The sequence below is a fragment of the Pseudophryne corroboree genome, chromosome 1 (genome assembly GCF_028390025.1).
Source record: "Pseudophryne corroboree isolate aPseCor3 chromosome 1, aPseCor3.hap2, whole genome shotgun sequence".
Taxonomy (NCBI): Eukaryota; Metazoa; Chordata; class Amphibia; order Anura; family Myobatrachidae; genus Pseudophryne; species Pseudophryne corroboree.
Window position 1 is genome coordinate 332,355,114 of NC_086444.1, and position 20,687 is coordinate 332,375,800.

The 20,687-nt window shown below is 49.6% G+C and overlaps 1 protein-coding gene across 4 annotated transcripts in view; it reads left to right on the forward strand.

Annotated features, from left to right (window-relative positions):
* Positions 1-20,687, forward strand: part of PIWIL1 (piwi like RNA-mediated gene silencing 1) — a 1,090,590-nt gene that overhangs the window by 656,291 nt on the left and 413,612 nt on the right. For all 4 annotated transcript variants that reach the window (XM_063964616.1, XM_063964613.1, XM_063964615.1 and 1 more), the window contains exon 13: positions 14,684-14,871. In XM_063964616.1, coding sequence (XP_063820686.1) covers positions 14,684-14,871 — 188 coding nt within the window. The remainder of the gene's footprint in view (positions 1-14,683; positions 14,872-20,687) is intronic.

Genomic DNA, 20,687 nt, shown 5'->3' on the forward strand with positions numbered 1-20,687 from the left:
CCCAGCATCCACTACGGACTACGAGAAATAGATTTACCGGTGAGTAAAATCTTATTTTCGGCTTTGTCCATTTTCTTTCAGAAACAGTTGGCTTCCCTTCCTGAGGTACAGACATTCGTGAAGGGGTTTCTGCACATCCAACCTCTCTTTGTGCCTCCTGCGGCGCCATGAGATCTAAATGTGGTGTTGCAGTTCCTTAAATCGGATTGGTTTGAGCCTCTACAAAAGGTAGAGTTATAGTTTCTCACTTGGAAAGTGGTCATGCTGTTGACCCTGGCCTCAGGCAGACGAGTGTCTGAATTAGGGGCTCTGTCACACAAGAGTCCTTATTTGATTTTTCATGAAGATAGAGCTGAACTGCGGACGCGTCAGCATTTTCTTCCAAAGGTTGTGTCTAATTTCCATATCAACCAACCTGTGGTGGTGCCAGTAGCTTCTGTGACCTCAGCCGTTTCAAAGTCCTTGGATGTCGTCAGAGCGTTGAGGACTTATGTTGCAAGAACTTTTCGGATAAGGAAAACAGAATCTTTGTTTTTCCTCTATATCCCCAAACAGATTGGGGGTCCTGCTTCTAAGCAGACTATTGCACGCTGGATCAGAGATACCATTCAGCACGCTTATTCCACGGCAGGATTGCCGTTACCGAGTTCGGTAAAGGCCCACTCGACGAGGAAAAAGGGTTCATCCTGGGTGGCTACCCGGGCTGTTTAGGCGTTGCAAATTTGCCGAGCAGGTACTTGGTCAGGGGCAAACACGTTTGCTAAGTTTTACAGGTTTCATACCTTGGCTGCTGACGACCTTCAGTCAGTTCTGCAGGAACATTAGCACTTTCCCGCCCGTACTGGGAGCTTTGGTACATCCCCATGGTACTAAAATGGACCCCAGCATCCTCTAGGACGTAAGAGAAAATAGGATTTTAATTACCTACTGGTAAACTGACACATTTTAAAAGGTCCACAGGTGGAGCTAATTATTTCACTTGCGATTCTGTGAGAAGACCTGCAAAACATGCACTGTGTGGGCCCACGAGGACCAAGTTTGAGAACCTCTGGCATAGAGGGAGCAGCCAGTTCACACTGTTGAAAAGTCTTAAAGTGCCGAAGGCTCCTGCGGAACCATCTATACCCTATGGTACTAAAATGGACCCCAGCATCCTTTACGGACTACGAGAAAAGTATTTACCAGTAGGTAATAAAAATCCTATTTTAGGTGACCATTGTTTGCTTGACTATCTGTGTATTCGTGCTTGTAGGAGGCTAGGTCACAATCCCGTGCTTTCCCTCATTGTTAGTGTTCTCTTTGGTCAGAACTAGCGTTGCCTACGGTTGTTAAGCGTACTTTCCTCCTAGTGTCTACGACTCCTTGGTATTCGTCTTTATCCATGACCGTAATCTCTGCAGTGGTTTTGAGGCCTTAGTGGTGTCAGACAGTAAACTACAAGTATGTTTGTTGGTTTTTGTTTTTTATTTAGTTTTTTTGAGGACTTGCACTGTTTGCTTATTTTTTCACTGTGGCTGGACACTGTGGTATGTGTCAGTAATCCCAGTTTTCTCTGACGTCCTAGTGGATGCTGGGAACTCCGTAAGGACCATGGGGAATAGCGGCTCCGCAGGAGACTGGGCACAACTAAGAAAGATTTAGGACTACCTGGTGTGCACTGGCTCCTCCCTCTATGCCCCTCCTCCAGACCTCAGTTAGAATTTTGTGCCCGGCCGAGCTGGTTGCACACTAGGGGCTCTCCTGAGCTCTTAGAAAGAAAGTATATTTAGGTTTTTTATTTTCAGTGAGATCTGCTGGCAACAAACTCACTGCTTCGAGGGACTGCGGGGAGAAGAAGCGAACCTACCTGCTTGCAGCTAACTTGGGCTTCTTAGGCTACTGGACACCATTAGCTCCAGAGGGATCGAACACAGGCCCAGCCTCGGTCGTCCGGTCCCGGAGCCGCGCCGCCGTCCCCGTTGCAGAGCCAGAAGCAAGAAGTACATTCAGAAAATAGGCGGCTGAAGACTCCGGTCTTCATTGTGCGCCATTGCTCCCCATGCACACCACACACTCCGGTCACTGATGGGTGCAGGGCGCTGGGGGGGGGGGGGGGGGCGCGGCGCCCTGGGCTGCAATATAAATACCTTAACTTGGCAAAACAACACATAATATAGTCAGTAAGACTATATATGTGTAAAATCCCCTGCCATAAATATCCTTAAAAAAGCGGGAGAAGTCAGCCCCGCCCCTTTCACGGCGATCTCCCTCAGCACACTGGCGACATTTCCTCTCAGCTCCGCTGGAAGGACGCTCCCCAGGCTCTCCCCTGCAGTTTCCAGGCTCAATAGGGTAAATAAGAGAGGGGGGGGGGGGGGGGGCACTAAATTTAGGCGCAAATTGTGTATTATAGCAGCTATAGGGGAAAAATCACTGTGTGTAGTGTGTATCCCTGTATTATATAGCGCTCTGGTGTGTGCTGGCATACTCTCTCTCTGTCTCCCCAAAGGACTTTTTGTGGGGTCCTGTCCTCAGTCAGAGCATTCCCTGTGTGTGTGCGGTGTGTCGGTACGGCTGTGTCGACATGTTTGATGAGAAGGCTTATGTGGAGGCGGAGCAGGTGCCGATAAATGTGATGTCACCCCCTGCGGGGTCGACACCTGAATGGATGGACATGTGGAAGGAATTACGCGACAGTGTCAACTCCTTACATAAAAGGTTTGACGACATAGCAGATGTGGGACAGCCGGCTGCTCAGCCCGTGCCTGCCCAGGCGTCTCAAAAGCCATCAGGGGCTCTAAAACGCCCACTACCTCAGATGGCAGACACAGATGTCGACACCGATACTGATTCCAGTGTCGACGACGATGAGACTAGTGTACATTCCAATAGAGCCATTCGTTATATGATTCCGGCAATGAAAAAGGTGTTGCACATTTCTGATATTACCCCAGGTACCACAAAAAAGGGTATTATGTTTGGGGAGAAAAAGCTACCAGTGGTTTTTCCCCCATCTGATGAATTGAATGAAGTGTGTGAAGAAGCGTGGGCTTCCCCCGATAAGAAACTGGTAATTTCTAAAAAGTTACTAATGGCGTACCCTTTCCCGCCAGAGGACAGGTCACGTTGGGAGTCATCCCCTAGGGTGGATAAAGCGCTCACACGTCTGTCAAAAAAGGTGGCACTACCGTCTCCGGACACGGCCGCCCTAAAGGAGCCTGCGGATAGAAAGCAGGAGGCTATCCTGAAGTCTGTATATACACACTCAGGAATTATACTGAGACCGGCTATTGCTTCAGCATGGATGTGCAGTGCTGCAGCTGCGTGGTCAGATTCCCTGTCGGAAAACATTGATACCCTAGATAGGGACACTATATTGCTAACCGTAGAGCATATTAAAGACGCTGTATTATACATGAGAGATGCACAGAGGGATATTTGCCGGCTGGCATCTAAAATAAACGCAAAGTCCATTTCTGCCAGGAGAGGATTGTGGACTCGGCAGTGGACAGGAGATGCAGATTCTAAAAGGCACATGGAAGTTTTGCCTTACAAGGGTGAGGAGTTGTTTGGGGATGGTCTCTCGGACCTCGTTTCCACAGCGACAGCTGGGAAGTCAGCATTTTTACCCCATGTTCCCTCACAGCCAAAGAAAGCACCGTATTATCAGGTACAGTCCTTTCGGCCCCAGAAAGGCAAGCGGGTTAGAGGCGCGTCCTTTCTGCCCAGAGGTAGAGGGAAAAAGCTGCAACATACAGCCAGTTCCCAGGAACAAAAGTCCTCCCCCGCTTCCTCTAAGTCCACCGCATGACGCTGGGGCTCCACAGGCGGAGCCAGGTATGGTGGGGGCCCGTCTCAAGAACTTCAGCGACCAGTGGGCTCGTTCACGGGTGGATCCCTGGATTCTACAGGTAGTATCTCAGGAGTACAAGCTGGAATTCGAGACGTCTCCCCCTCGCCGTTTCCTCAAATCTGCCTTGCCGTCAGCTCCCCCGGACAGGGAGGCAGTGCTGGAGGCGATTCACAAGCTGTATTCTCAGCAGGTGATAATCAAGGTACCCCTCCTTCAACAAGGACGGGGTTACTATTCCACAATGTTTGTGGTACCGAAACCGGACGGTTCGTGAGACCCATTTTAAATTTAAAATCCTTGAACACTTATATAAGAAGGTTCAAGTTCAAGATGGAATCGCTCAGAGCGGTGATTGCAAGCCTGGACGAGGGGGATTACATGGTATCACTGGACATCAAGGATGCTTACCTGCATGTCCCCATTTACCCTCCTCACCAGGAGTACCTCAGATTTGTGGTACAGGACTGTCATTACCAATTCCAGACGTTGCCGTTTGGTCTGTCCACGGCATCGAGGGTATTTACCAAGGTAATGGCTGAAATGATGATACTCCTTCGGAAAAAGGGAGTTTTAATTATCCCGTACTTGGACGATCTCCTTATAAAGGCGAGGTCCAGGGAACAGTTGTTGATCGGAGTAGCACTAGCTCGGGAAGTGCTACAACAGCACGGCTGGATCCTGAATATTCCAAAGTCGCAGCTGGTTCCTACAACGCGTCTACTGTTCCTGGGGATGGTTCTGGATACAGAACAGAAAAAAGTGTTTCTCCCGGAGGAGAAGGCCAAGGAGTTGTCATCTCTAGTAAGAGACCTCCTAAAACCAAAACAGGTGTCGGTGCACCACTGCACGCGAGTCCTGGGAAAGATGGTGGCTTCTTACGAAGCAATTCCATTGGGAAGGTTCCATGCAAGGATCTTTCAGTGGGATCTGTTGGACAAGTGGTCCGGATCGCATATTCAGATGCATCGGCTGATAACCCTGTCTCCAAGGACCAGGGTGTCGCTGTTGTGGTGGCTGCAGAGTGCTCATCTTCTAGAGGGCCGCAGATTCGGCATACAGGACTGGGTCCTGGTGACCACGGATGCCAGCCTGCGAGGTTGGGGGGCAGTCACACAGGGAAGAAACTTCCAAGGACTATGGACAAGTCAGGAGACTTCCCTACACATAAATATTCTGGAACTAAGGGCCATTTACAATGCCCTAAGTCAGGCAAGACCCCTGCTTCAACACCAGCCGGTGCTGATCCAGTCAGACAACATCACGGCGGTCGCCCATGTAAACCGTCAGGGCGGCACAAGAAGCAGGATGGCGATGGCAGAAGCCACAAGGATTCTCCGATGGGCGGAAAATCATGTGTTAGCACTGTCAGCAGTGTTCATACCGGGAGTGGACAACTGGGAAGCAGACTTCCTCAGCAGGCACGACCTCCACCCGGGAGAATGGGGACTTCATCCAGAAGTCTTCCAAATGATTGTACACCGTTGGGAAAGGCCATAGGTGGACATGATGGCGTCCCGCCTCAACAAAAAGCTAAAAAGATATTGCGCCAGGTCAAGGGACCCTCAGGCGATAGCTGTGGACGCTCTAGTGACACCGTGGGTGTACCAGTCGGTTTATGTGTTCCCTCTTCTGCCTCTCATACCCAAGGTACTGAGAATAATAAGAAGGAGAGGAGTAAGAACTATACTTGTGGTTCCGGATTGGCCAAGAAGAGCTTGGTACCCAGAACTTCAAGAAATGATCTCAGAGGACCCATGGCCTCTGCCGCTCAGATAGGACCTGCTGCAGCAGGGACCATGTCTGTTCCAAGACTTACCGCGACTGCGTTTGACGGCATGGCGGTTGAACGCCGGATCCTGAAGGAAAAGGGCATTCCGGAGGAAGTCATCCCTACGCTGATTGAAGCTAGGAAGGAGGTGACCGCAAACCATTATCACCGCATATGGCGAAAATATGTTGCGTGGTGTGAGGCCAGAAGGGCCCCAACGGAGGAATTTCAGCTGGGTCGATTTCTGCACTTCCTACAGTCAGGGGTGACTATGGGCCTCAAATTAGGTTCCATTAAGGTCCAGATTTCGGCTCTGTCGATTTTCTTCCAAAAAGAACTGGCTTCACTGCCTGAAGTTCAGACGTTTGTTAAAGGAGTGCTGCATATTCAGCCCCCTTTTGTGCCTCCAGTGGCACCGTGGGATCTCAACGTGGTGTTGGATTTCCCTTAAGTCACATTGGTTTGAGCCACTAAAAACCGTGGAACTAAAATATCTCACGTGGAAAGTGGTCATGCTATTGGCCTTGGCTTCGGCCAGGCGTGTGTCAGAATTGGCGGCTTTGTCATGTAAAAGCCCTTATCTGATTTTCCATATGGATAGGGCGGAATTGAGGACTCGTCCCCAATTTCTTCCTAAAGTGGTATCAGCTTTTCATTTGAACCAACCTATTGTGGTGCCTGCGGCTACTAAGGACTTGGAGGATTCCAAGTTGCTGGACGTAGTCAGGGCCCTGCAAATATATGTTTCCAGGACGGCTGGAGTCAGGAAAACTGACTCGCTATTTATCCTGTATGCGCCCAACAAGCTGGGTGCTCCTGCTTCAAAGCAGTCTATTGCTCGCTGGATCTGTAGTACGATTCAACTTGCACATTCTGCGGCTGGACTACCGCATCCTAAATCTGTAAAAGCCCATTCCACGAGGAAAGTGGGCTCTTTTTGGGCGGCTGCCCCGAGGGGTCTCGGCTTTACAACTTTGCCGAGCAGCTACTTGGTCGGGTTCAAACACATTTGCTAAATTCTACAAGTTTGATACCCTGGCTGAGGAGGGCCTTGAGTTTGCTCATTCGGTGCTGCAGAGTCATCCGCACTCTCCCGCCCGTTTGGGAGCTTTGGTATAATCCCCATGGTCCTTACGGAGTTCCCAGCATCCACTAGGACGTCAGAGAAAATAAGAATTTACTCACCGGTAATTCTATTTCTCGTAGTCCGTAGTGGATGCTGGGCGCCCATCCCAAGTGCGGATTGTCTGCAATACTTGTATATAGTTATTGCCTAACTAAAGGGTTATTGTTTGGAGCCATCTGTTGAGAGGCTCAGTTGTTATTCATACTGTTCACTGGGTATAGTATCACAAGTTGTACGGTGTGATTGGTGTGGCTGGTATGAGTCTTACCCGGGATTCCGAATCCTTTCCTTATTGTGTCAGCTCTTCCGGGCACAGTTTCCTAACTGAGGTCTGGAGGAGGGGCATAGAGGGAGGAGCCAGTGCACACCAGGTAGTCCTAAATCTTTCTTAGTTGTGCCCAGTCTCCTGTGGAGCCGCTATTCCCCATGGTCCTTACGGAGTTCCCAGCGTCCACTACGGACTACAAGAAATAGAATTACCGGTGAGTAAATTCTTATTATTTGGGAAGCTACGACTGTTGCAGTCTCGGAGTTCTGGCCACAATTGAGCTATGTTCATTGATAGTCCATTTTGGTGTCACTGGTTACGCTCAGAGGCACCAGATTAGGTAATACAGGTTACTAATCCCTGGTTGAATACACAGCAAGTCTAGGCACTATGTTGATCAGAAGTGTGATTGCACCTGTGTTCCCACCTTTACGCTTTTTTTTTGTTTTTTTTGTTCATGGGTTAGCTGCAGTGTTTTTGTAAGTTACACTAGGTGGTTCACCCTGTGTTTTGGGCTACTCTTGGTTTAGGACTGCTTTTGAAGATGTACTGTATTAAGAGTACCACAGGGATGAGCTCAGAGGAGAGGAACTTAAAGTTATACTAGTCTAATTACGTTCCAGCTCCTACAGATCCCTCAAAGAACCCCATGGTCCAGTATCCCGAGAGAGGATTTAATGGTAAATACAAAAATCCAGTTATTTAATCTCCTGGACATCCATGTGTCACTTCTTCATATAGAAGCATAACATCATGCAATCAAAACCAAACCATCAATTTTTTCTATTTAGAAGGGCCACCATTTTTAGTTGGGATGTGGTCAGAATTCATAGCATTTTAAATAATTAGGTAAAGTATTTATTTATTGCAATAATATAAGCAGTCATAACTGACTATGCATGTGAGGATTACCACAAACAGGAGATTATCTAACGAACAAAGGGGGATATGTATGAAGCAATGAAAAGAGTGGAGATGTAAGCCAGTTGAGAAGTTTCCCATGGCAACCAATCAAGTCTCTATTATTTTGAAGAATGTACTTGATAAATGCTACCTCAAAGCTGACTGGTTGCTATGGGGAACGTCTCCAATAGTCCTCTTCTCCACTCACTAACTGCTTCATACATCTCCCCGAGAGTGCGTGATACAGTAACACGTCTTAGGATATGGAGTTCAAGTAGGAGAACACTATTGACTCAGGGTTATGTTTACACGCAACAAAGAGATTCCACCACTGTGATACACACTAATAACCCTATTATAGAGAGCTGTTAGCAAGGAATTAACCTTTCTTTTACGTCCTAGAGGATGCTGTGGTCCATATTAGTACCATGGGGTATAGACGGGTCCACCAGAAGCCATTGGCACTTTAAGAGTTTTATAGTGTCGGCTGGTTCCTCCCTCTATGCTTTTCCTACCAGACTCAGTTTAGAAAATGTGCCCGAAGGAGCCGCTCACAGCTAGGGGAGTTCTACAGAGCTTCTCTAGTAAAAGTTGTATTTTAGCGTTTGTTATTTCACAGGGAGGCTGCTGGCAACAGCCTCCCTACATCAAGGGACTGAGGGGGGGAGCAGTGTTCGCCCTGAGGGGTCTTGAGCCACTGCCTCCGCTGACTGGACGTTGAGCTCCAGAGGGGACAGATCGCGCCCCGCCACAGGGGAACGCTCACCCCGGCAGCCAGCCGCCACCCCCTCACAGAGCTGAAGTGTGGCGAGTTAGTCACTGTCCCCCCTTACAAGCGCGGGGGGGGGGTCAGTGTGAAGAGAGCAGCTTAAGGGTGGGAGCGCGGTATTAACCGCGCTCCCGGACGGCGTTGCGGCGCTGTGAGGGGCGCCCTGAGCCAACAAGATACCCTACACTGACCATTTCCAGCCTGTTGGGGTCCGCGGATCTCAGCCAGCACACGTTTTCTCAGTCCAGTACAATCTTCAAGAGTGGGAAGACGGCGGCATTGCAGGGGCGTAGCTTCTCAGAGCGGACCCAGCAGCGTTCAGCGCCATTTTTACTGCCTGCAATCACTACTACTGGATGTCCAGGTCCCTCCAGAGCAATTCCAGCTATCTGTACGGTACCAGGGGGTTGTAGAAGGGGAGGGGGAAGCTGTATTATAGGCTGTGTCACCTATTAAGGGACACAGGCAGCGCTGGTTAGGGTCTCCCTTTACCTCTAATAGCGCTGTATGTGTGTTGGCTCCACTCTCTATGTCTCTCTGCCATTTTTGGGGGGAAACTCTGTCTAGTGAATACCCTGTGTGTTTGTGGGGCGTTTGGTGTGTGTGACAACATGTCTAGAGACACTGTTTCATATGCTGCAGAGGATTTGTCTTCACAGGAAGACTCCATACCATGTAATCAGGATTGCACTGTTGTAGCGCAGATCCCAGCTAGAGAGCCAGAAAGGTTAGTCTCTCTGAGGGGGACTATTTCTCAGATTTCTGACAGGTTTGCTAGGACTGAGCATGCCACTCAGATCCTACAATCCTCAATGGTTGTATGGTCTGATACTGCTTCCTCAGGATCCCCTGCAGTACATTCTCAAAAACGTGCACTTGCAATGCTAATGCAGAATGACACGGACACCGACTCTGACACTGCAGACGGTGACGGGGATGTGTCGAGGGGGACAGTATCACTTTCTAGGGGGGTGCAGTTGATAATTGAAGCTGTGAGGGATATTTTACATATTTCTGACACAGCTCCTGAACAGGTGGAGGCGGGCTTTTTTAAAAGATAATAAAAATCCCCCCCTCACCTTCCCGGCATCCAAAGAATTAAACGCTATCTTTGAAAATGCCTGGGAAACTCCGGAAAAGAAATTTCAGATCATTAAGAGGGTCTTTGTTGCTTTTCCCTTCCCAGAGGAAGATAGAAAGAAATGGGAGTCCCCGCCTATAGTCGACGACTCTGTCTCCAGGCTGTCCAAGCAGGTGGTGTTGCCAGTCCCGGGATCTACCGCGTTGAAGGACCCGGCAGATCGCAAGTTGGATGCTACACTAAAATCCATTTACACGGCTTCCGGGGCTATATTATTGCCTACTGTAGCCTGTGTTTGGATTGCAAAAGCTTTTGCCAGGTGGTCAATCACTCTGCAGGAGGAGTCGACTTCGCTGGATAAAGGTGACGTTGATGTATTTTTGCGCCATATTCAGAATTCTGCAGGGTTCCTGGTAGATTCCATAAAGGACCTGGGTTCCATGGCTGCGGGGATCTCATCCGTGTCCATCTCGGCTCGCAGGGGTCTCTGGCTGCGCCACTGGTCTGCGGACGCGGAATCCAGGAAGAGCGTGGAGGGCCTACCCTATACAGGTCAGGCTCTCTTTGGGGAGGTGCTGGATGCGTGGATTGCCACGGCTACCGCGGGTAAGTCTCCTTTTCTCCCCTCAGCTGCACCGGCTACGAAGAAGCCTTTTACACCAGCCACATCATAGTCCTTTCGGCCCGCGAAGCCTAGAAAGAATAAGCCTTCGAACACCTTCAGAGGTGGTCGTGCCGAAGGAAAAAAAAAACAGAAGCCCGCTTCTGATACCCCTAAGTCCTCCGCATGACGGTGAACTGCTAGGCCTGGAGGACGGTCAGGTGGGGGCAAGACTCCGGCTGTTCAGCCACATCTGGGTGTTGTCTGGCCTGGACCCCTGGGTACTGGATATAGTGTCCAGGGGGTACAGACTGGAGTTTCAAATTCTCCCTCCTCATGATTTCTTCAAGTCAGGCTTGCCAGCTCTTCTGGCAGACAGAACAATTCTTCTGGAGGCCATCAGAAAATTGGTGGTGTCAGAGGTCATTGTTCCAGTTCCACCTTAGCAGTGGATCAAGGGTTATTATTCGAACCTTTTTGTGGTACCAAAACCGGATGGTTCGGTACGGCCTATTGTAAACTTAAATATTTGAACCCTTATCTCAGGGAGTTCAAATTCAATATGGAATCTCTGAGAGCTGTCATCTCAAGACTGACGGAGGGGGAGTTCCTGGTGTCTCTAGACATCAAGGATGCTTACCTCCACATTCCCATTTGGTCGGCGCATCAGGCATATCTCAGGTTTGCACTGTTGGACGATCACTATCAGTTCCAGGCACTGCCGTTTGGCCTCTCCACAGCACCGAGGATCTTCACCAAGGTGATGGCGGAGATGATGGTTCTCCTCCGCAAACAGGGGGTGAACATAATTCCATATCTGGACGATCTCCTGATCAAGGCGTCGTCCAGGGAGAGGTTGTTGCGATCTATCGCACTCACGACACAGCTGCTCAGGAAGCACGGATGGATCCTGAACCTTCCGAAGTCTCATCTGGAGCCGACAAGGAGGCTGTCTTTCCTGGGAATGATCCTCGACACGGAAGTGCAGAGGGTATTTCTCCTGGTGGAGAAAGCATTGGTGATTCAAACAATAGTCCGGGATGTCTTAAAGCCTACCCAGGTATCGGTTCATTAATGCATACGCCTTCTCGGGAAGATGGTTGCCGCTTACGAGGCTCTGCAGTACGGCAGGTTTCATGCTCGACCTTTTCAGCTGGATCTCTTGCACCAGTGGTCGGGCTCTCACCTACATATGCACACGAGGATACGCCTGTCTCTGAAAGCCAGGATTTCACTCCTCTGGTGGCTACAACTTCCACACCTTCTGGAAGGCCGAAGGTTTTGAATTCAGGACTGGATCCTTTTAACCACAGATGCAAGTCTAAGAGGTTGGGGAGCAGTGGCTCTCGGGGAAACCTTTCAGGGAAGGTGGTCGAATCAAGAATCCCTTCTCCCAATAAACATCCTGGAGCTCAGGGCCGTGTACAACGCCCTTCTGCAAGCAGCACACCTTCTACGGGATCGGGCTTTTCAGATGCAGTCGGACAACGTGACCACAGTGGCCTGCATAAACCGACAAGGCCGAACAAAGAGCAGGGATGCCATGTCAGAGGTGTCAAAAATCCTCCTCTGGGCAGAAAAGCACGCGGTGGCGATGTCAGCAATCTTCATTCTGGGTGTAGACAACTGGGAAGCAGTCTTCCTCAGCAGACGCGATCTCCATCCAGTAGAGTGGGGCCTCCAACCGCAGGTGTTCGAGGCGGTAGCCGGTTGGTGAGGGGTTCCTCACATAGACATGATGGCCTCCCGCCTCAACAAAAAGCTACGGAGGTACTGTTCCAGGTCGAGAGACCCACAGGCAGTGGCGGTGGACGCAATGGTAACACCGTGGGTGTTCCCGTCAGTGTATGTGTTCCCTACACTTCCTCTGATTCCAAAGGTTCTTCAACTAGTGAGAAGAACAAAGGTTCTGGCAATCCTCATTGCTCCGGACTAGCCAAGAAGGGCTAAGTACGCGGATCTTCTGCTGGAAGATACAAGGCCGTTACCTCTTCAGGAGGATCTGCTACTGCAGGGGCCATTCGCCTATCAAGACTTACCATGGCTACGTTTGACCGCATGGCGGTTGAATGCCAGATTTTAGCTCGGAAGGGTATCCCGAGTGAGGTCATTCCTACCCTGATACAGGCTAGGAAGGCGGTAATGTCTAAACATTACCATCGCATTTGGAAAAAATATGTTTCTTGGTGTGAGGCCAAGAAGTTTCCTGCGGTGGAGTTTCAACTTGGACGTTTTCTCCTTTTTCTGCAAGCAGGGGTGGATATGGGACTGAGATTGGGCTCCATCAATGTCCAGATCTCTGCTTTGTCCATCTTCTTCCAAAAACAATTGGCTGTCCTCCCTGAGGTTCAGACCTTTTTGAAAGGGGTTCTGCTCATCCAGCCTCCCTTTGTGGCGCCAACGGCACCCTGGGATCTTGATGTGGTGTTGCAGTTCCTGGAGTCTGCTTGGTTTGAGCCTCTACAGGAGGCTGATCTCAAGTTTCTTACGTGGAAGGCGGTCACTTTGTTGGCCTTGGCTTCTGCACGACGTGTGTCGGAATTGGGGGCTTTGTCTTGTAAATGGCTCTATCTGATTTTCCATGAAGACAGGGCGGAAATTAGGACTCGTCCACAGTTCCTGCCTAAGGTTGTATCAGCTTTCAACCAACCTATTGTGGTGCCAGTGGCTACTGACTCCTCAATTACTTCAAAGGCCTTGGATGTGGTGAGGACTTTGAATATGTATGTGAAGAGGACAGTTCGTGATAGGAAAAGTGTCTCTCTGTTTGTCCTCTATGTTCTTAAGAAAATTGGGTGTCCTGCTTCTAAGCAGTCGATTTCACGCTGGATCAGATTCACTATCCAGCATGCTTATTCCACTACAGGATTGCCGTGTCCAAAATCTGTAAAGGCCCACTCTACTCGTAACGTGGGCTCTTCCTGGGCGGCTGCCCTAGCTGTCTCGGCGATACAACTCTGCCGAGCAGCTACTTGGTGTGGGTCGAACACGTTTGCCAAGTTTTTCAAGTTCGATACTTTGGCCTCTGATGACCTCAAGTTTGGTCAAGCAGTGTTGCAGGAGCCTCCGCTCTCTCGTACTGAGACCTTTGGTACACCCCCATGGTACTAATATGGACCCCAGCATCCTTTAGGACGTAAGAGAAAATAAGATTCTGGTTAGCTACCGGTAAATCATTTTCTCGTAGTCCGCTGCGTTTTCCTGCTTGAGTTTTATAGTTCAGTACTGCCTGGTTACTAGGAAAGTTCTGCGTTATTTACTGTTTTCAGCTGTTGCTGAGATTCCGGCATGTTGGCCGAATTTGCCTGTTGTGTGAGCTGGTATGAATCTCGCCACTATCTGTGTAATTCCTTCTCCCGAAGTATGTCGTCTCCTCGTGCATGGTTTCTAGACTGAGTCTGGTAGGAGGGTCATAGAGGGAGGAGCCAGCCCACACTATTAAACTCTTAAAGTGCCAATGGCTCCTGGTGGACCCGTCTATACCCCATGGTACTAATGTGGACCCCAGAATCCTCTACGAACTATGAGAAAAGGATTTACTGGTAGGTAACCAAAATCCTATTTTTAATTGTACTGTCACATGCAATTAGTGTGCACTTATAGATGCCAATACTTAAAACAAGGTAGTGAATACGATTTATCTGCTAGTGGGGTTCAATTAACCATGAGGCTGAGAAGGAGTCACCTATAATGGTCGCTGTAACTGGCAATTATGTTAGAGCCACCTTCACTTACGTGTACGTCTTCTCGCGCCTTGTAAGGTTTCAACAAGAGATAAGTGAAGAAAACCTGTTTTAAGTTGTTGTCATTTACCGCGACTATACTAATTGAATTGGTTTAATCACTTAAGCTGCACAATAACACAGTTGAACACAACTGATAGTCTTCAGATATGTAACAAGTTAAACCTAAGGTGATAACTTAAAAGTTTCACGTTCTTTCAGTACTTCAGAAACCGGGAGCTGTCCAATTTCTTTCCCTCCCTTTCCCGTATTAATATAAAGGGGATGCAGTTAAAATACAGTGTTCAATATACCGACGCCGAAATCCTAACAATGTCGCTAGCTGGAATCCCGGCGCACCAGGGCTATTCCCACTCATGGATGTCCACGACACCCATAGTGTGGGAATAGATCCTGTGGCGAGCCACCGTGCCCTTAGCGTTGCATGGGCAGAGAGCTCACAAGGGGACTCTTAGCGCTCGCTTCTCTGCCAGCATTCGACTTTGTAATTCAAGGTTCATACAGTAGATGCAGTGATTCATTTTGCTGTAGATAGATTGGTTGTTAGGGTAGCTGTTCATGCTTTCAATTTCTACTCTGTTTGTCTTTGTAGGCTGAGTACAATCCTCAATTTGCAGATTGGTCTAGAGAAATAAAAGGACCAAGCCTAATACATGTGAAACATCTGGATAATTGGGTGTTGATATACACAAGAAGGAACTACGATGCTGCTAATGCGCTTACACAGAACCTTTTTAAGGTGTCACAACAAATGGGAATTAGAATGAGCAAGGCAGTTATGTAAGTAAAGAATATTTGTATTAATATTAAATATTTTTTCTCACTTCCTAGAGGATGCTGAGGTATAGACGGGTCCACCAGGAGCCATTGGCACTTTAAGAGTTTAAGAGTGTGGGCTGGCTCCTCCCTCTATGCCCCTTCTACCAGACTCAGTTTAGAAAATGTGCCCGGAGGAGCCGGTCACAGCCTGGGGAGCTCTACAGAGTAAAACTTTATTTTAGATTTTATTATTTTACAGGGAGGCTGCTTGCAACAGCCTCCCTGCTTCGAGGGACTGAGGGGGGAGTAGTGTCCGCCCTGCGGGGTCTGAGCCACTATCTCCGCTGACAGGACACTGAGCTCCTGGGGAAATCGATCGTTCCCCGCCACAGAGAATCGCTCACCCCAGCAGCATGCCGCCACCCCCTTACAGAGCCAGAAGATTGGTGGCGAGTGTGTCACCGATCCCCCTAGCAAGCGGGGGGCCGGTGTGAAGATGGCAACAGGATATGGAGCGCAGGACTAACTGCACTCCGGGGGGTCAGTGGTACATAGTGCGGCTCTGTGAGGGGCGCCCTGAGCCAGCGCCTACACCCTACACTGACCTTCCAGCCTGTCATGGTCCCTGTATGCTGGCAGCATAATTCCTCAGGCCAGTATAATCTTCTGAAGAGCGGGAAGACAGCGCCATTTGGGGGCGGAGCTTCTCTTCCAAGCAGACCCAGCAGCGTTTAGGCCATTTTCCTGCCTGCACAACGCTATCTTTGAAGATCAAGTCCCTCCAGAACAACTCCAGCTATCTCTCACGGTACCATGGGGTTGTAGAAAAGGGGAGAGGCTGTATACAGGCTTTTTACCCTATTAAGGTGCACCGTCAGCGCTGGTTGGGGGTCTCCCTTTACCTAAAAAGCGCTGTGTGTGGGTGGCTCCAAACTCTGTGTCTTTCTTGCCAATCTTGGGGGTTAAACTCTGTCTGCCCTCCCCTGTGTGTGTGTTTGTGTGTTTGTTTGTGTGTGTGTGTGTGTGGGGGGGGTTTCTGTGGTCTCCATTAAGCTATGTCCAGGGTCTCTGTGTCAATATGCTGCAGAGGATATGTCCTCTACGGATGATCCCATTCCATGTAATCAGGATTGCACTGTTTCAGCATAGATACCAGCAAGGGAAACTGAGTAGTTATCCTCTTATATCTATGATTTCTCAGATTTCTACTAGGGTTGCACAGAATGAGTCTGCAACTCAGGCTTTACAAAACTCTATGGCAGTGTTGCCCAGTTCTGTTACCTCAGGGCCCCTCGCTGTATATTCCCGAAAACGTGCTCTTGCACAGATTATGCAAGATGACACGGATACCGATTCTGACACTGAGGACGATGATGGGGATTTGTTGAGGGGGGCAGCATCTCTTGCAAAAGGGCTTCAGTTGATGATAGAGGCCATTAGGGATGTGTTGAATATTACTGATACAACACCTGAGCAGGTTGAGGAGGCTTACTTCACTGAAAATAAGAAAGCCTCGCTAACCTTCCCTGCGTCAAAAGAATTAAATGCTATTTTTTAAAAAGCTTAGGAAACCCCTGAGAAAAAATTCCAGATCCCTGAAAGGGTCCAGGTGGCGTTTCCTTTCCCTGTGGAGGATAGGAAAAATGTGAAAACCCGCCCATTGTTGATGCGTTTATATCCAGACTCTCAAAAAAGGTGGTTTTGCCTGTTCCAGGATCCACCGCCTTGAAAGAGCCGGCTGATCGTAAAATTGATAATACGCTCTAAACCATGTACACGGCTTCAGGAGCTATACTACGTCCCACTATTGCCAGTGCTTGGATTGCCAAAGCTATAGTAAAGTGGTCAGGCACGTTACTTGAAGGTTTGGATACTATGGATAAATCTGATGTTGAATTGTTTTTGCGTAACATTCAGGATTCGGCAGGATTTCTGGTAGAATCCATGAAAGACCTGGGTTTGATGGCTGCAGGAATTTCTTCCATGTCTGTCTCAGCTCGTCGAGGACTGTGGCTGCAACATTGGTCTGCCAACGAGGAATCCAGGAGAAGTGTGGAGACCCTACCATACACAGGTCAGGCTCTCTTTGGGGAAGTGTTAGATGCGTGGATCTCCACGGCTACAGCGGGTAAGTCACCTTTTCTTCCCTCAGCTGCACCTGCCACGAAGAAACCCTTTTCTCAACTGCATCGCAGCCCTTTCAGTCTGCCAAGCTTCGACAGGCCAGACCGTCCAACACCTTCAGGGGAGGTCGGCCCAAATCCAAGAAACCTGCTGCTGTGGGTTCCCAGGAACAGAAACCTGCTTCAGGTACGCCAAAGTCCTCCATATGACGGTGGACTGCACGCCCTGGAGGTGGGGCCAGTGGGAGCGAGACTCAGGATTTTCTGTCACTTCTGGGTGTCTTCCGGCCTGGATGCCTGGGTGCAAGATATAGTGTACAAGGGGTACAGGCTGGAATTTCAAGTTCTCCCTCCTCACCGGTTCTTCAAATCAGGCTTGCCAGCTCTGCTGGCAGACAGGGCTGTCCTGCAGGCAGACGTCCAGAAGTTGGTTGAGGCACAGGTTATTGTACCGGTCCCTCATATGCAAAACAGAGGTTACTATTCAATCCTTTTCGTGGTACTCAAACCGGATGGTTCGGTCAGGCCCATTCTGAACCTAAAATCGCTAAATCCCTTTCTGAAGGAGTTCAAGTTCAAAATGGAGTCTCTAAGGGCGGTGATATCAGGTCTGGAAGAGGGGGAATTCCTGGTATCCCTGTATATCAAGGATGCTTACCTCCACGTCCCGATTTGGTTGCCACATCAGGCTCATCTCCGTTTCGCAATGTTGGACTGTCACTATCAGTTCCAGGCTCTGCCATTTGGTCTCTCCACAGCACCGAGGTTATTCACCAAGGTGAAGGCGGAAATGATGGTTCTCCGACGAAGACAGGGTGTGAACATAATTCCATATGTTGATGACCTGCTGTTAAAGGCATTGTCCAAGGAGAAGCTGTTACAGTCCATCCTTCTCACGTCCCACCTGCTCAGGGAACACGGTTGGATCCTGAATCTTCCAAAATCAAATTTGGAACCAACCAGGAGGTTGTCCTTTCTGGGAATGATCCTCGACTCGGAAGTGCAGAGGGTGTTACTTCCAGAGGAAAAAGCGTTGGTGACACAAACAATGGTCCGGGATGTCCTGATGCCAGCCCGGGTGTCGGTTCATCCGTGCATTCACCTTCTGGTAAATATGGTGGCCTCTTACGAGGCCCTACAGTATGGGAGGTTTCATGCTTGGGCCTTCCAACTGGCTCTCCTGGACAAGGGGTTGGGATCCCATCTACATATGCACCTGAGGATACGTGTGTCACCTTAGGCCAGGATTTCTCTGACGTCCTAAGTGGATGCTGGGACTCCGTAAGGACCATGGGGAATAGCGGCTCCGCAGGAGACTGGGCACAACTAAAGAAAGCTTTAGGACTACCTGGTGTGCACTGGCTCCTCCCTCTATGACCCTCCTCCATACCTCATTTAGAATCTTGTGCCCGGCTGAGCTGGATGCACACTAGAGGCTCTCCTGAGCTCCTAGAAAAAGAAAGTTTAATTTAGGTTTTTTATTTTCAGTGAGATCTGCTGGCAACAGACTCACTGCTACGAGGGACTAAGGGGAGAAGAAGCGAACCTACCTGCTTGCAGCTAGCTTGGGCTTCTTAGGCTACTGGACACCATTAGCTCCTGAGGGATCGAACACAGGGCCCGACCTCGATCGTCCAGTCTCGGAGCCGCGCCACCGTCCCCCTTACAGAGCCAGAAGCAAGAAGACGGTCCTGGAAATCGGCGGCAGAAGACTTCGATCTTCATCAAGGTAGCACACAGCACTGCAGCTGTGCGCCATTGCTTCCCATGCACACCTCACACTCCGGTCACTGATGGGTGCAGGGCGCTGGGGGGGGGGGGCGCCCTGGGCTGCAATATTAAGTACCTTGGCTGGCAAAACTACACATAATATAGTCATAGAGACTATATATGTGTAAAATCCCCTGCCAGATATACCTACAAAAAAGCGGGAGAAGTCCGCCGAAAAAGGGGCGGGGCTATCTCCCTGAGCACACTGGCACCAGTTTCCCTCACAGTTCCGCTGGAAGGATCGCTCCCAGGCTCTCCCCTGCAGTTTCCAGCCATCATAGGGTAAAAAAGAGAGGGGGGGCACTAAATTTAGGCGCAATATTGTGTATACAAGCAGCTATTGGGAAAATCACTCAGTTACAGTGTTAATCCCTGTGTGTATATATAGCGCTCTGGTGTGTGCTGGCATACTCTCTCTCTGTCTCCCCAAAGGGCTTTGTGGGGTCCTGTCCTCAGTCAGAGCATTCCCTGTGTGTGTGCGGTGTGTCGGTACGGCTGTGTCGACATGTTTGATGAGGAGGCTTATGTAGAGGCGGAGCAGATGCCGATAAATGTGATGTCACCCCCTGCGGGGCAGACACCTGAGTGGATGGATAGGTGGAAGGTATTAACCGACAGTGTCAACTCCTTACATAAAAGGCTGGATGACGTAACAGCTGTGGGACAGCCGGCTTCTCAGCCCGCGCCTGCTCAGGCGTCTCAAAGGCCATCAGGGGCTCAAAAACGCCCGCTACCTCAGATGGCAGACACAGATGTCGACATGGAGTCTGACTCCAGTGTCGACGAGGTTGAGACATATACACAATCCACTAGGTACATCCGTTGCATGATCTCGGCAATGAAAAATGTGTTACACATTTCTGACATTAACCCAAGTACCACAGAAAAAGGGGTTTTATGTTTGGGGAGAAAAAGCAGCCAGTGTTTTGTTCCCCCATCAGATGAGTGAATGAAGTGTGTGAAGAAGCGTGGGTTCCCCCGATAAGAAACTGGTAATTTCTAAAAAGTTACTGATGGCGTACCCTTTCCCGCCAGAAGATAGGTCACGTTGGGAGATATCCCCTAGGGTGGATAAGGCGCTCACACGTTTGTCAAAAAAGGTGGCACTGCCGTCTTAGGATACGGCCACTTTGAAGGAGCCTGCTGATAAAAAGCAGGAGGCTATCCTGAAGTCTGTATATACACACTCAGGTACTATATTGAGACCTGCAATTGCCTCAGCATGGATAGTGCTGCTACAGCGTGGTCTATTACCCTGTCAGGACAGGGATACTATTTTGCTAACCATAGAGCATATTAAAGACGTCGTCTTATATATGAGGGATGCACAGAGGGATATTTGTCGGCTGGCATCCAGAATTAATGCAATGTCCATTCTGCCAGGAGGGTATTAGGGACCCGGCAGTGGACAGGCAATGCTGACTTTAGAAGGCACATGAAGATTCTGCCTTATAAGGGTGAGGAATTGTTTGGGGATGGTCTCTGGGACCTCGTATCCACAGCAACAGCTGGGAAAGAAATTTTTTTACCTCAGGTTTCCTCACAGCCTAAGAAAGCACCGTATTCTCAGGTACAGTCCTTTCGGCTTCAGAAAAGCAAGCGGGTCAAAGGCGCTTCCTTTCTGCACAGAGACAAGGGAAGAGGGAAAAAGCTGCACCAGACAGCCAGTTCTCAGGATCAAAAATCTTCCCCCGCTTCCTCTGAGTCCACCGCATGACGCTGGGGCTCCACAGGTGGAGCCAGGTGCGGTGGGGGCGCGTCTCGGGAACTTCAGCGACCAGTGGGCTCGCTCACAGGTGGATCCCTGGGTTCTGCAAGTAGTGTCACTGGGATACAAGCTGGAGTTCGAGGCGACTCCCCCTCGCCGTTACCTCAAATCAGCCTTGCCTGCTGCCCTCGAGGGGAAGTAGTACTGGCGGCAATTCACAAGCTGTACTCCAGCAG